This window comes from Patiria miniata, unplaced genomic scaffold (genome assembly GCF_015706575.1).
Source record: "Patiria miniata isolate m_02_andy unplaced genomic scaffold, ASM1570657v1 HiC_scaffold_5, whole genome shotgun sequence".
Taxonomy (NCBI): Eukaryota; Metazoa; Echinodermata; class Asteroidea; order Valvatida; family Asterinidae; genus Patiria; species Patiria miniata.
Genome location: NW_024037072.1, coordinates 3,420,701 through 3,435,435, shown reverse-complemented (window position 1 = coordinate 3,435,435; position 14,735 = coordinate 3,420,701). Strand labels below are relative to the sequence as shown.

At 40.0% G+C, this 14,735-nt stretch overlaps 1 protein-coding gene across 1 annotated transcript in view; it reads right to left on the bottom strand.

Annotated features, from left to right (window-relative positions):
* Window positions 1–949: 949 nt before the first annotated feature.
* Window positions 950–14,735, bottom strand: part of LOC119740815 (vacuolar protein sorting-associated protein 8 homolog) — a 48,423-nt gene continuing 34,637 nt past the window's right edge. The window contains exons 28-40 of the mRNA XM_038216252.1: window positions 13,723–13,807; window positions 13,398–13,496; window positions 12,715–12,885; window positions 11,672–11,794; window positions 10,741–10,900; window positions 10,324–10,421; window positions 9,483–9,564; window positions 8,542–8,624; window positions 7,586–7,666; window positions 6,664–6,830; window positions 4,771–5,014; window positions 4,521–4,592; window positions 950–3,457 (exon numbers count right to left, since the gene is read on the bottom strand). Of these exons, the coding sequence (XP_038072180.1) occupies window positions 3,326–3,457; window positions 4,521–4,592; window positions 4,771–5,014; window positions 6,664–6,830; window positions 7,586–7,666; window positions 8,542–8,624; window positions 9,483–9,564; window positions 10,324–10,421; window positions 10,741–10,900; window positions 11,672–11,794; window positions 12,715–12,885; window positions 13,398–13,496; window positions 13,723–13,807 (1,597 nt within the window). The 3' untranslated portion in view covers window positions 950–3,325. The remainder of the gene's footprint in view (window positions 3,458–4,520; window positions 4,593–4,770; window positions 5,015–6,663; window positions 6,831–7,585; window positions 7,667–8,541; window positions 8,625–9,482; window positions 9,565–10,323; window positions 10,422–10,740; window positions 10,901–11,671; window positions 11,795–12,714; window positions 12,886–13,397; window positions 13,497–13,722; window positions 13,808–14,735) is intronic.

Here is a 14,735-nt window from a genome sequence, read left to right as displayed (position 1 = left end):
TAAAAAAGTTTATTTTTCAAATAGAAAAGTCTTGTGATATTTGTATCAGCATTAGATACACTAGAACTTAGGCTTGAAAAGTGAACGTTGTATATCAGTACTACATAAATGTATGTGCGGGTTAAATGGCAATGTTGGGGATACCTTAAAATGCCCACGCCCCCAAAAAAGATCGACATAATAACCATGTCTGTGGTTGTCATGCCAACAAGATCAAATAAAGCTCTGCGAACTAACAGTTTTTGTAGTCATTTGCTTTGATTTATAGTTTCAATAATTAAGAAGCCAATTTTTTTTGTGTGGCATTAGTTGCAAAGATACCAAATAAGGGATTTCTTGACACAGGCCAAAAAAAAAAAGTCGGTCTCTGGTCAGCGCGCGCGTCGATTTTAATCATGCGCGTCAATCTTTTTTTTCCAAAATGTTCCGTGGTAGCTCCAACAGGAGCACCTCCTCAATTTTTTTTACCAAAGAGCACCACGGAATGGGAAATTGCACCAAGGCAAATGATCGAGAGCACCAAGGCAAATTATGGAGAACATCAGTGTACATGAGGACACCAAAAAAGCAAAATAGTACCCCACCTTGTCTGTACAATCCAAGCTTGAAAAAAAAAAAAGCCGCGTCCCCGCGTCAATTTCGGAACTTTGGTCTGACCAGAGACCAAATAATTTTTTTTTAGGCCTAATGGTCACTTTTTTTTTACAGCCCCCCTCCCCCTCCCCCGCCAAAAAAAGAGAGAAAAGGCCATGAATTTAAACACTTGCTTCATAAAAAGAAGAGAATGTCTGTTTTATTACAAGTTTACAACATAAAGTATTCAACATCAAAGCTTGCAAAATTTTAAGTTCCTGGCACTGATGCAATGTAGGGACACTTCCTTTACAAAAAGCATACTGGTAACGTAATGGCTACACACTTGGCAATGAACTCAAACATTGGCGTTTCATGGGAGAAATTTCGCTTTTTATTGTAACATTTGTCCATATTCAGTTTCCATCATAATTAACATGCGCTGCTGTTTGACACCATTTCTCAAAAGTGTATACCTGCCTCGACTTTCTGAATGCAAGCTTTTAGCAAATAACTCATTCAAGGCTGACAAATAAAAAAAAATTATTTGAAATATGTTCCACATACCGTAATTAAACAAATTATATAAAAAGATCTAATTGGAAAAAAATAATTGCACATATTTAAAAACATTCAACTTATTCGCAGATATATCCTATTTCCTTGATGCGTAATAAATTCCAGACTGATTGGACATTTGCAATATATTGTATACAAATACATTACACAAACAATGAATGTTTATGATTGCAATGATAGGAATAATTTCATGAGGTGACAGATGGAACGTTCGCAGAGTGGAAATGGAACTTTCCATCCGTCACCCCATGAAATTATTCTTTCCATTGCACACATGTGAAACATTCACTATTTGTTTTATATAACACCTGAATAAATCCTCGTCATCTGATTAGTCAGAGCCACCAAAAGTGTGGCTGTTCAATGGAACTTCTATTTTATCGTGGAAGAGAACTTCTATTTTTGCGGTGCGGCCGGGCCAGGTGTTGGGACGAATAATTCAACGACATGTGATCAACGACCCACCAATCAGATGACAGGGATTTACTCCAGTGTTGCGTAAAAAGAAATAAATACAAGTACATATATTGAAACCATCATATATGAAAACTTATAGACCTGTAATAGAACTATATGTTGGCATTGGGCCAGAAAGTCATTATGGAATTGATTGTGCATACGAAGTTCAATATTCTCTGTGTATACATGTCACACATAGTTACAGCAAATGAATCTCTGCGAAATTTTAGGCATGAATTGAAATCAGCAATAAGATATAAAACTGAAGGGATAGGGGAAATCCTCCCAGCATTTGCACAATCACTTGGCAGTTTTGAAGTAAATGAAATTCAACTTTTATAAATCCACACGAATAAACCCCCTACGGAAAATTCCATCAAGCACCTGCTTAGTCTGAAGATGGATGTAAATTACATTTTATAAAACAGAGAGTTGCTCAATACTTGGGCAATTTCTGAAAATTCTGTTCCCTTTAGACATTAACTTCTGAATACCTGTGAAAACAAAATACATTTACACATGTAACACTGAGTGGCTAAACTTGACCCAGAAAAGTGCAATCTTCACAGACGTTTTCATTTTTTTTCTATAAAAAACTGTATGAACTATTAAAGTATAGTATACACATGTAACTTGTAATAAAACACTTGCAGATTCCAATTAGTACATGTACATCACTATTTCTATGTCAATTGTGCAGCCAAAGATAGAGTATTATTCGGTGATTTTTCCACAAAAATTTGACTTCATTAGCAGACCATTCTTTAATTCACAGGCAATTTGAGGCAATATGAGTTCTGAGAATCAACCTTCTCCGTATCACAGGTTAACTAAGGTGAGTCTAACAAGGTTTTCAAAACATTCACCTTGTCTCCCGTTTGGGATTTTGGAGATTCTAGGCACCAGACTTGTGTGTTCTTCTTCAATGTCAAATCCTACAATGTGAGTCCAAAATTGAGATCATTTCCATTTGATTTGGGTGTTCAAGGCCTCTACATGATTTATCAAGCCAGGGATAAAACTGAAGATGAAAATTAAAAAAAAAAAAACATGATACTTGACAAGCCATTACAGACAAGTTTTTCAGCAATTTACAAGGGTGTTTTTTTCAGCAGCATGAAAAACGTACCTCTATTTACATAATATACCCAAGATTGCAATAGGTATAAATACAACAAAATGGGCTTGATATACATGGAATAACAACGATTTATATAAAAAAAAGAAGATACAACTGATTCTTTAAATATACATGAAGTAGCATATGAATTTTTCAATGACTCAGATAACTGAGTAAAACACGAGGCTTGTAGCTTGAAGTCATCTTATAGAAGTATGCTATCAGACTTGATAGTGTTGCGCTACTGGATGCCGACTGGTCACCGATCTGGTGGGCTCAGGGAGGGACAGGAGCATGTGACATTCATCCTGGATGCTGATTGGTTATGGATTCGATGAAGGTGGAGCCAGCCGTAGCTTGAAATCATCCAATAGGAACATGTAACAGTGCTTCTGGATGCTGATTGGTCACTGATCTGATAAGGGCAGGGCTAGCCTCGGCTTGAAGTCTTGTGATAGGATCCTGCTGTCGGATCTGACAGAGCCCCTGGATGCTGATTGGTCACTGATCTGATGGGGCGGGGCTAGCCATAGCTTGAATTTGTCTGATAGGAGCATGCTATCTGATCTGACAGTGCTCCTGGAGGCTGATTGGTCACTGGTCTGAAGGGGGCGGGATAAGCCGTAGCTTGAATTCATCCGATAGCAGCAAGCTATCCGATCTGACAGCGCCTTTTGTTGCTGGTTTGTCACGATAAGATCGGACAACTTCACACAGTACAGCAAGCTAAGCAAGAAAAATATCAACAACGGAATCCTGTTCAATCAATACATTTTGCCTTAAGGTACAGCCATGAAGGTAATTTATTGCTAGTGAATTTTTGTTTTATTCCTTTAGGGTCAAAAGGTCACTCATCATCAAAACTCTAACTCATTTTGGCGGATTTTTTAAATATGAATTGGAATGTTTGCACAAAATATGAATCACTTAACAGCTGCCGATTTTAAAGTTTTTTACTACAAAAATTATGGCCTGGACCAAACACGGACTTAATATCCTACTCAGATATAGAGTCAGAGAACAGCCAACGCATCATTGTCCTGATGACCTCTGACACATTTTAACTTAATTAAAATATGTACATGTGCACAAATAGGCACTGGATTCAAGTTGTACACATACTCGGGAGCTAGGCCAATCAGGCAAAAGGTGAAGGTAGAATTGTCACAGCGCATGGAAACCCAAGAAAATGTCAGAAGCATTCAGGGCAATGCTACACGCATGAGGCTCTCAGTCTAACTTGAAGCTATACAGGGTGAGTAAAAAAAAAAACGAAACCCAAATGTCGGGACCATTGTTTCAGTGAAGTTCTGAATGTAGCACTTTCAAAATCTAGGATATGAAAGCTCAATTAATGAGCTTTCTTTTAGTACAAGAATCATTCATATCACTCATGTACTTTTCAAGTAACAGAATTTTAAACACAACCACCGTTTTAAAGTTCTGTCCGCGGATCACATAAAAGGTGTGTGTTCTTTCAGCAAAACGAAAAAAAACCCCAATTCACATAGGGATGTATGTGAATTGTTTTCGTTTTGCTGAAAGAACACACACTTTTTTTTGTGATCCATGGACAGAACTTTAAAACGGTGGTTGTGTTTAAAATTCCGTAACTTGAAAAGTACATGAGTGATATGAATGATTCTTGTACTAAAAGAAAGCTTATTAATTGGGCTTCCATATCCTAGATTTTCAAAGTGCTACATTCAGAACTTTATTAAGTAAAAGGTCCTGCCATTTGGGTTTCCTTTTTTTTTTACTCCCCTGTACATCAAGTTTCCCATCCTACCTTTGATGGCCCCTCCAGTCGTTTTCTGAGCAAGTCCATGGAGGCAATCTGCTCTGGATCCAACTGCACAGCCTATCAAAATCAATATGAAACACTCCATTTAAGACAATATGAAAAAGTTATTTTACTTTCACATTTTATATGCTGGAAGGCTTACCTGATGCCAAAACATTCCATAACCATACAAATCATGAAGAAATCCAATCTGTTTTCAGCTAAGCATAGATGTAACAGCTTCAAATTGACCCACCTTTTCAGACGCCCCAGCGGTTGCCCCGGCAGCCCCGCCTCCTTTCTTGACCACTGCCCTGTCCGTGGTTCCCTTCCCCGCAGCCACGCTGGCAAAGTGCTGAGACTTCCTCATGTTGAGCATTCTGGCTTTGCCCGTCCGTCGCGTGCTGTAACACTGGTAACACATCCAGTGCTGCTTGCCCTCGATCATGGAGGAACAGCCGGACGTATGGAGGCAGGACGTGTGGTAGGTATGACCGCAGCTACAAATTGGGTACATACAAAAAATATGAAATAAACCATAAAAAAAGAGAAACAGACTATACTTTAATCAGTACATTAGAATGCCACTATACTAGTGGGGCAGATAGGGGAAATATTTGGGGGGATTATTCACTTTGATGACACAAGCATGGCATTTGGCACACAGTCAGAGTATTTCTTAAGAAAGATATTTGGCTATAGGGCCATCGCAGATTTGACCTTTGAAAAACTATAGCTAGGGCCAAGTTCGGGCAAGGACCATTAGTCTACTAGTAGTTGATTTGTGACGTACCTTACGCCTGCGCACTAATAGCAACGTGCGAACGTCTCTAGTCAAACGCTGGTTAAAATGACATCGCAAAACTTCTGGATCCTGGCTCCCTGCTAGCGTTTTGAATGCGCGCAGCTATTGGTTACCAGCGATGCAACCAACATCAGTAGGCTGGTTCCAAATAGTCGACTAGCGTAGTCAACCACCGTCGACTAGACAGAGTTCGGGCAAACGTTAGTTAACCATTGGTCAACTATAGCCCTTGCGCGAACTTGGCCTAGAATAACAAGCAATTTTCAAAATTTTCAAAATGGCTGCCATTGCTTGTTATTCTACATTTTTTCAAAGGACAAATCTGCGATGGCCCTATAGCCAAATATCTTTCTCATGTCATACTCTGACTGTGTGCCAAATTCCATGCTTTTATCATCAAACGGACAATCCCATCACCTATCTGCCATACTATACACAGGCATGCAACTGGGAAGTAACAAAATAAAACCAGGAAACTCCAAGATTTACAAGACTTTATACAATGTTTTTCAATACTTTCATGGCGTAAGTGTGATGTGAAAAACAAGGAAATCAGCTGATGTGAGAAAAAATTGCACGCCTGTATACAGGGTGTATCAAAATAAAAGGCACCCCCCAAAAAAGCCCAATGTTCTGTGTGTGTGTTAGAACCACTGATTTCTAATTAGAAGGTAAAAAACACTTTTTGCCACATTGGACTGATTCGGAGTAGCAAGATGAACCGTCTTACAATGCAACGTCACTATGGACTGTGTGCTGAAAGGGGAGGCTAAAGCCTTGTTCATACTTCATGCGAATGCGAAGCGAATTTGACGTCTCGAAGCATTCGCTGCGAAATTTGCCCGAGTTGAAATGTGTTCAACTTTTACGAATCCGCAGCGCGAATACTCGCCACGACGTCACAAATTCGCGTTCGCTTTCGCTTTTGCACCGAGTATGAACCAGGCTTAACACAGTCCACCGGGATGGGCATTGTCTGGCCAGCTAATGTCATCATAAATCAGACCAACTTGGCAAAAGGAGGGTCTGAGCTGATGGTCTCAGTCAACAATGACTGCAGAGGTGTAAACTAAGGCATCAGTGGCAAGCTCACAATCAACCCATTCCTCTCCTAAAAGCTGTTGGCCCAGACGTGTGAGTGGGTGGGATTTTACTCACTACCCCATTCCACTGTTTTCGCTGAAATGTGATTCCTAGTTTTTCCCCCACCTCTAGAACTTCAAATATCTTCTCCCTCTAGGTTTCCTCAGACTTTTAAACTACAGCGGCCTGGGGAACCCTTTCGTTTCGGTACAGGAAGAAGCTAAACTGAAATTTAATTTAAAAAAAACCCCAATTTCTGACCTGAAGACGACCACTGTTTCGTCCTCGCTGATCTTGGCAAAGCTGCGATTGCAGATGAAGCATGCTTCCTTGCGAGGTATCAGGCCTCGATTGACGGCTTGGGTCAGGTTGTGAAGGGACCAGTACAGATCGTGATCCAGAAGATTGTTGGTGGTTCGCAACAGGGTCTGAATAACATCACAACGTTGTTTGCTTGTAAGTGACAAATTGAATAAAGCCCAGTTCATACTCGGCACGAAAGTGAAAGCGAACGCGAATTTGTGACGTCGTGGCAAGTATTCGCGCTGCCAATTCGTAAAAGTTGAACACATTTCAACTCGGGCGAATTTTGCAGCGAATGTTTTATGACGTCAAATTCACTTCGAATTCGCATTCGCGTGAAGTATGAACCGGGCTTTGGTTGTATTTTCCTACAAGTTGAACACATCATCCATCATCTATCTGTTTATAGTCTGTCTGTCCCCGAAATCCAGGGTGAGACTCAATGACGATCATGTCTGCTTGGCTGGATTGCATTCTTCCACTCTACTTGCTTCAATGCCAGATTTTTATTTTTTTTCACATGTTAGATTTTTTTTGGTTTTGTTTCAAGAAGAAAGGACAATCAATTGCTGCTTGAACAAGCTCGCAAAATATAAAAAGTTGAGATTTTGGGAGGCCTTTCTCTTATTTAAATTTAAAAAACATAATACAGATTGCAAATAAGAGATAATTTGAAAAGTTGGGATGTCTTAAGCTTCCTGTTTATAAACAAGCTTTTCAGTTATTTCAAATTGCACAAATTGAATCCTTGATCGTTCCGAATCAACCTTACCAATGCACTGAATGAAGGTTTACTTTATGCTTTTCCTATTGAGTCATTTTCCTACTGAGACTATTTTTCTTAGTGTCCATGTAAGTGGTGTCAGAGTATATTTTTAACCTTTTCATAGTTATAGGTGTCTAGCATTCCCAGTATCAGCTCCTTGATTTCACCAAACTTGCCAGTGCTGTAAGTTGGATCCTGAAAAGGAAGAAAAGTACATTATTTTTTAAAGTGTGGGTTGCGTCCTAAACCAAGTGAATGTATTTTTGCTCATTAGTTTCCAATAGCTTGCTGAGGTGGGACTAATCACATCAACTCTTACTTGCTGATGAAGACATTGTATTACTACACCTCATAAATATTCATGATCAAATTGGAGCAAGTCATTGGCCGATCCCGCGTGTCCGGAAGTTAAAATGATACACCCCCAGGTAACATTATCCCGGTGAGTATCCAGCTCGCTGCCGTGCGGTGTTTTTTTTCTGGTAGCACCAACAATTCTCTCTGGAACCCGCCTCGTAGACATGTAGTCTGTGGCACGTAATCTTTACGGAACCAGTCTGTTGTTGTAGTCTTTGTTACTACTGCAGTAAAGACACACTAAAGAGTGTTGGCACCAGACTATTTCAACCCTGTTGCCATGACACACGGAACTCAGCAGCTCAGAAACAACAATGGCGTCTACGAGTACGAGTAACGTTACTAGATTTATTGGCAAGGTAGTGGGGCTACTAAAAGGGCAGTGAGGCTACTAAATATTTATGAGGTGCAGTGAAACAAATACAGCATTGTTTATTTCTGGAAAATAGTTGGAATCATGGCCCCTCAGTGTAGGTCAGCCTGACTTCCTCCCTCCGCTTCGCGTTGGGAGGTAGTCAAGCTGACCTACACTGAGGGACCAGTAATTCCAAATACTTTCCCTCAAAACATGCAACTACTGAGCTTGCCAGTGGCGGCTTTCGGATTCCAATCCTATAAAGCAGCGGAAACTACAATTACATTCTCTCTTAGTACTGAACATGTTTAGGATGGACACTGCAATCAGCCCAATGTCATGACGATGAAACAATCACCTGCATGATTTTCTGCAAGACGGATGGCAACGCAATGTATCCCATCATGCTGTTCAGCACATGTCTTGTCAGATCTTTGAAAGCTGTCGAGGGAACCAACAGAAATAGGCCAAGTATTTAGTGACATGATATGACTGATATCAGAAATAAAAAGCTGAGATAAGATTCAGAAATAAAATTCTGCAGAACAAGTGCGAGTGCAGATTAAGCTCTGGCTGTCTTGCATGAAAGTATTGCATGAAATCTATCAAAATGATCCCTGCCAGAGCTGAAAAATGTTACGCTGATGGCACATATGGAACACCACACTTCAGATGTATACCTAGATTTATAGCAATTTGTGATAAAAACTACAGACTATAACATTACTGCACATATTTTGCCTCCATTTACAAACTTTTCATAAACATCTTTCAGAATTGTTGCAAACTTGTTTTTCTTTCTTTTTTCAATTTGGTAGTTATATTTTGTGGAAAACTTATGAGGCTTATTTCGGGGACAGACATATATGCAAAACAAACATGCTTGCGCATCAATTGAAAAAAAATCGGTGATCTGAAAACCGTTGTCAAGAGTGCCTTTTATGACCGCGGCATGGCATTTGGTAAATTTGTCAATTGTTTTTGGTCAATTTGGTTAATTTCCAGGGGACTGACAGACAGACAGACCGACCGACCGACTGACCACCAAGTGACATGTAGTAGCTCCTGCCAGAGCTTAACAATTTTCAAAGACTGTACTGACAGGGCGTAACTTACAATCCTAGCAGACTTTTTTAAAAATCTAAGCTACAAGGCTACAAGAAAGTTTTTGGCAAGGATTGACATCGGCCCTCTTATTTCTGGGATATGATGAAGTTGAATTATCTGTTTTGCTCCTTCTACTAAATGTCTTGTGTATAGATTTACTGATAACTGACAGTAAAAAAACAAATGACAAACCTTCAAAATGGTCATCAGTCAGAGAGGATCTCAGCTTTCTCTGTGATGCCATCATGAGATCCAGGAGAGGAAACCACAAAGCCTGCAGCGAAGAACGAAACAAGGAGGAAAGAAAGACCAGCAATGTTTGTCTGTACAACGCAGTGTGATCCCTAGAATACTGTGACAATTGTCACTCCTTAAACCTTCATAAAGATTTCATCAAGTCTGACAAAAAAAGACGTCTCACTCACCTAGTTCATTTCAAAGTAACCTTCCCCCCTCACCTGTATATAAGTAAAGTCTGTCGCAAGCCAATGTGGCTCATCAGGTTATTTCCGGTTTCAGTAGCATGAAACTACTGAGAATATAATCCCAAACAATCCTCATTTTTTTAACCACTTCATGCCGGGATTATTTTAGCCGAAAATTTCAATTTTCGCAAAAGGCAAAATTTTCCAGCCAACTTCTGATATACAGCCAAACGCCACAAATACTGATTCGCAAGAGTGATTTCAACAGTATTTGTACGATATTTCTTGCCCAAACCTCATATGTTACAATACTCCGGGGTGTGCACTGGAGCGTAAATTGTAGAACAATAGGCCGTGCACAACGGCCAATTCAAGATCAACACACAGTCCGCCTCCACAGACTTCACAGACTTTGTGTGTGTGTGTGTACAAAAGGCTATGTGGATAAGCGTGTTTAGACGTCACCCGGAGGCGAGTCGAGGCAATCTTGATGTCTTAACCCATCAGCCGTGCCTGTGTATAAAAACAGCCAGTGCGTGTTATCCCGTGCTCTGACGTGAACTGGTGAAAATTGACCTTATCTACAGAGATGCTGGTTAGTTATATACCTCCCTGTCTGGTTCATCCAGTTTGGCTGAGTTTCTCTGACACAACTGAATGATGACCATCAAACCTGCCTGCAGACTGCAGATGGAGACACTGGGATCTAGATAACAGGGTGAAATATTAAAAAAAGTAAAACTGTTATAGACAGTACGAATAAGGTTGAAATCATTAAATTGGGGTCAAAAGTTGGATTTATGTCACTATTTTACTTCTTAGGTTTGCTCATAGCTTTGTTTTTGCTGTAAAAGAAATGTAATCACATCATTTGAAGTGACTGACTTCTTCCTTATCTTGATGGAGAAATGTCTACTACAGTGGCTACAGCTGGCTACATATGCGTCTATGGAGAGCGGCTTCTGTTGCTCCCAATGACACGTGTAATTGCAAGCCACAGCCACATCATTCAGACACAGCCTTACTTTTGGCTTTATCAGCAGCCTTATCAGCCTCCATGCTTTCCGATAGATTCCTTATGTTGTTGGATAAGCTTTCCAGCATGATACTAAATGCTCCCTGGATATCTCCCGCCATCTCTAGGAGGTACGCTGTGGCATCTGCTATCTTGTGACGTCGGACAATCTGAAACAGAAACAACAGCATACTTTAACCTAACCCCTAACCTCATACGTGGTAGAAATCTCTATGAATTCACTACGAATGTCCTACGGATATGCCCGGATGTGCTGGGGTTCTGCTAAGGTTGTACTATGAATATTCACGCTTTATTTGTAGAAGAACCTTGGTCATCCGTGGCCCAATCGCAGACAACCGTTGCATTAACGTCATTATTCTTAGTAATACTGTCGATATTCTTCACCAATCGGTCCATATTCTTGACAAACCGTGGTGCATTCCTAGATAAACCGTAGGACAGTCGTGGCTATCCGTCCCGAAACTGTAGTGCATTCTTAGAAAGTTGATTTTTCCGCGAATCTCGACGGTTCATCTGGATTGACTGATTCTTGGTAAACCGTTGATATTCCTAGCTCCAGACCGTAAAAGTGCGACTGTGGCTTTACACAGGATTTAACTTCAACTCTTCGTTGAAATTGGGCTAAGAAATGGAGGTCGAGGACCCAGTTTACAGCCTTAAGGTTGTAATCGAGTACAGTTTGTCTAGTACGGATATGCGTAGAAACAAAAAATACCCCAGTAGAAGCAAGCGTGCATAATGGAGAACGACAACAACGATGTAACCAGCTCTTTATAATAAGACACAGGTTGTTGGAAGTGATGAGAAAATGCCGATTTTGGTGGAAAGTGAAAAAAAAAGGCAAACTTTGGAGGTAAAAAAAAAAAATGACAACTAGGAACTAGAAACTAGGATTTTCAGTTTCATCAACTTCCTACCTGTAAGGTTTCCTCTAGACGATATCCCTCCACATTCCTGATGTAATGATGAACCGATATAGGATTGAACCGACACATCAGATCAATGTACTTCTCGTGCAGATATGGATCAAACTTGGATTCCTACAAAGGAATCACAGATTAAAATGTCAATTTTGAGAGTTAACCCCCCCCAATTAAAAATACAGGTAGGACATGAGTATTTTTTTTCTCAAAAATCATAGCAAAAGGTGTGGGAACTATTTGAAAAATGTTGCAGAAATCCTATCCATCGCATGTACAAAAGATAACATAGTTTTGTGAAACTGGCTGAAAGGGTCTTTTTCATAGAGTTGCCTAACAGCAAAAAAGATGCGTGCACAGTTATAATGTAGTATTTTGTGAATTTCTGTAAAGTCAGAATTGTACACTAAAAACATCCTTACATTACAGCCATGTGGTTGCGAAGGCCTAAGCGTCGTTTATGTTAAACAAAGTTAATCCGATTACGAACTTGGACGCTATAACAGAGCAGTGAAATTCATGCATCCCAAAAAACATGGCTTTTTGAAAGTTGTGTTTGTCAGAAAATATGCTCAGTATGATTGAAATGTTGAATTATAACTGAAGAAGAAATTCTAAACTTCATGTCCGTGAAAAAAATCGCCGTCATCGATGCCGAAACGTCAATACTGGTTACTTGTAAAGCTGAGCTTAAAGTCGGGAAGAAATTGTTTGAAAACGTCCCCAAATCTAAGTTTTTATCTCAATTTCTAGGAATCCCTCAAGTTGTTATTTCACGAGGAGTTGAGCACTTATATCATCTAAGTATATTCCGAATTTCTGCTTAATCTGTAGTTGCAAACGCTTGTGTTACACCTTAAATTATCTCCAAGGAAAATTTCGACAAGGATTCAAAATAAAGTATTAAGTAACCTTTAGAAATCGGCCTTCGCAACCACATGGCTGATTGTGTTTGACAATATCAAAGATCTTCCAAATTTATGTTTTTTTAATTCAACATGTTTCAGTGACATTGGTCCATTTTGAAGGAAATGCCTCACCTTTGGTGCCAGGGCTGTACTGGTTGCATCTCGATATTCAAACACACCCAGTAGGAAATCATACTGCAGACGTGGTCGATCCTCTAAACGATCTATCACTTCCTCTAAAGAGCTGGAGAAGATCTTGAGGACCAACTGGGCTGTTTCCTTGCAGTCAATTGCCACCAAATCCTAAGACGACAACATAAGTAAAAGTGGACTTGACCATGTAGTGAACGTAGCAGCCGTTGCAGATAATAAGTTGAAGAGTATAAACATTCTAATTGTAGAGTTCAGGTACACGGCTTTTAATGTATTCTCTGGGTAATGTAGGTTGTTTTGTAGGAATCAAAAAGTATTATAAAAAAAAGTCACAGGATTTACTTAATTTAGGAAATACTCTAAGATAGACATACAGTGTTGTACATGGAAAAAAAGTGCATTCACTTATTAACCCTAACTCTTCCTGGTGCAACACAGTACATCAAAAATGCAATCTATTATTTCAATTATTAACGAATTTCATGAGTCAAAATTTCAGTCTTATGTGATTTCTAATTTAGAAATGGGAGCACAAGACCTTTAAACTTGATTATCTCCAAAACTGTTTTTGCGTGCCTGGGCTGCTAACGTCCTTTTCCTTGGCACATGACGAGATATGCTTTCTGTGTGTATCTTCATTAGTTATTCGTGCATGACATTACCTGTAGGTTTTCCAGTGCCTCGTTTTGTACAGCGTCTTTCTCTGGTTCAGTGTAATTACTCTCCATCATGACGTCATTGATGTAAGTGAAGACTGCAAACTATAACAAATTTGAAAGATAAAAGAAAAACCAGATATCTTTCAAAGATTAACAATTAACTTCACTTCTTGGCAAGGTCACAAACGCTTTGTGCGGATTGCATAGCAACTTGACCTTCACTGACTCGTTACACGAAATACTCTACACTTCTGGATTAATTTCAAACATTAAGAGCAACATATACGAGGGTTTGAAGCCGGCCATTTTCCTGGGACATGGTACCTACCTTCCTGGATGGATCCCTGAGGTAGCACAGAAGAATCTTGTCAAACTGCCGTCTTTTTTCATACAGGAGCTCAGTCACACGGTAACTGCAGTCAGAAAAAAAAAGAGCAAAATGCCACATTATATCAGCCTTTCAGAAGCGTTTTCCCATGCAGACGTTGTTTTAACCCTTTAACCAATTAGGGCCCGATTATGCGTTCTGTAGGCCATAGGCACCAGTCTTCTGTAGGCCCTACTCCGCCCTAGGCACCTGCACTGCCACCGGCACCAATTTTACAGCTCCGGTAAGCGCCGGAGCCTCACATTTCATGTTGATGCCAAGCTATGCTAAGCTGTACCACGTAAGCCAACTAGGCCAAACTGGTAGCTCTAATGTAATGTATTACTTCTATTGGGTTCGCTACCAGTTACTGGAATGTATTTCATGTATTGAGGTTCGAGGTCGGCTATGTACTAGCTAGTTTGAAACTTTCCCAAAATCAAAAATCTCCAAGAGATGCTAAAACTGTTCTTGTGTCTGCGTGGTGGATTTGTGCGTGTGGGTGTACATGTTCATCTTTTCAAACCGTGGACAAAAAATACAAGAGAACAAAAGAGAGCAATATCGTCCATGATTCCCAGCATACGTTCGCGATTGAGGTCGTGTACAAAACCTATGGGAGTCTTCCTAAAAAGTTAGAGTACAAACAAAAGAGGGACAATGGGACGTCCACGATGACGGTGAACACACGTTTGTATGTGCATGTTATGGCACACTGGTATTTTCGTAGGCCTTCAAATGTTTTGTAGACCCTAATTTCTTCTAATAGGCACAGTGCCTACTGTGCCTATTGGATAATCCGGCCCTGTAGCCAGTGTGGTACATTTGTACACTGATGATCAGTTTGGCCAACGCTGTGTACAGTCTTGTGTTTTATGAATTTAGCTGTGATTGCACAAAACTGCTTGGGAAAAGAGAAACATAATGCCTTGTTATGACAGAATTCAAGTCTTCTACACAGGCCAATCCTCAAA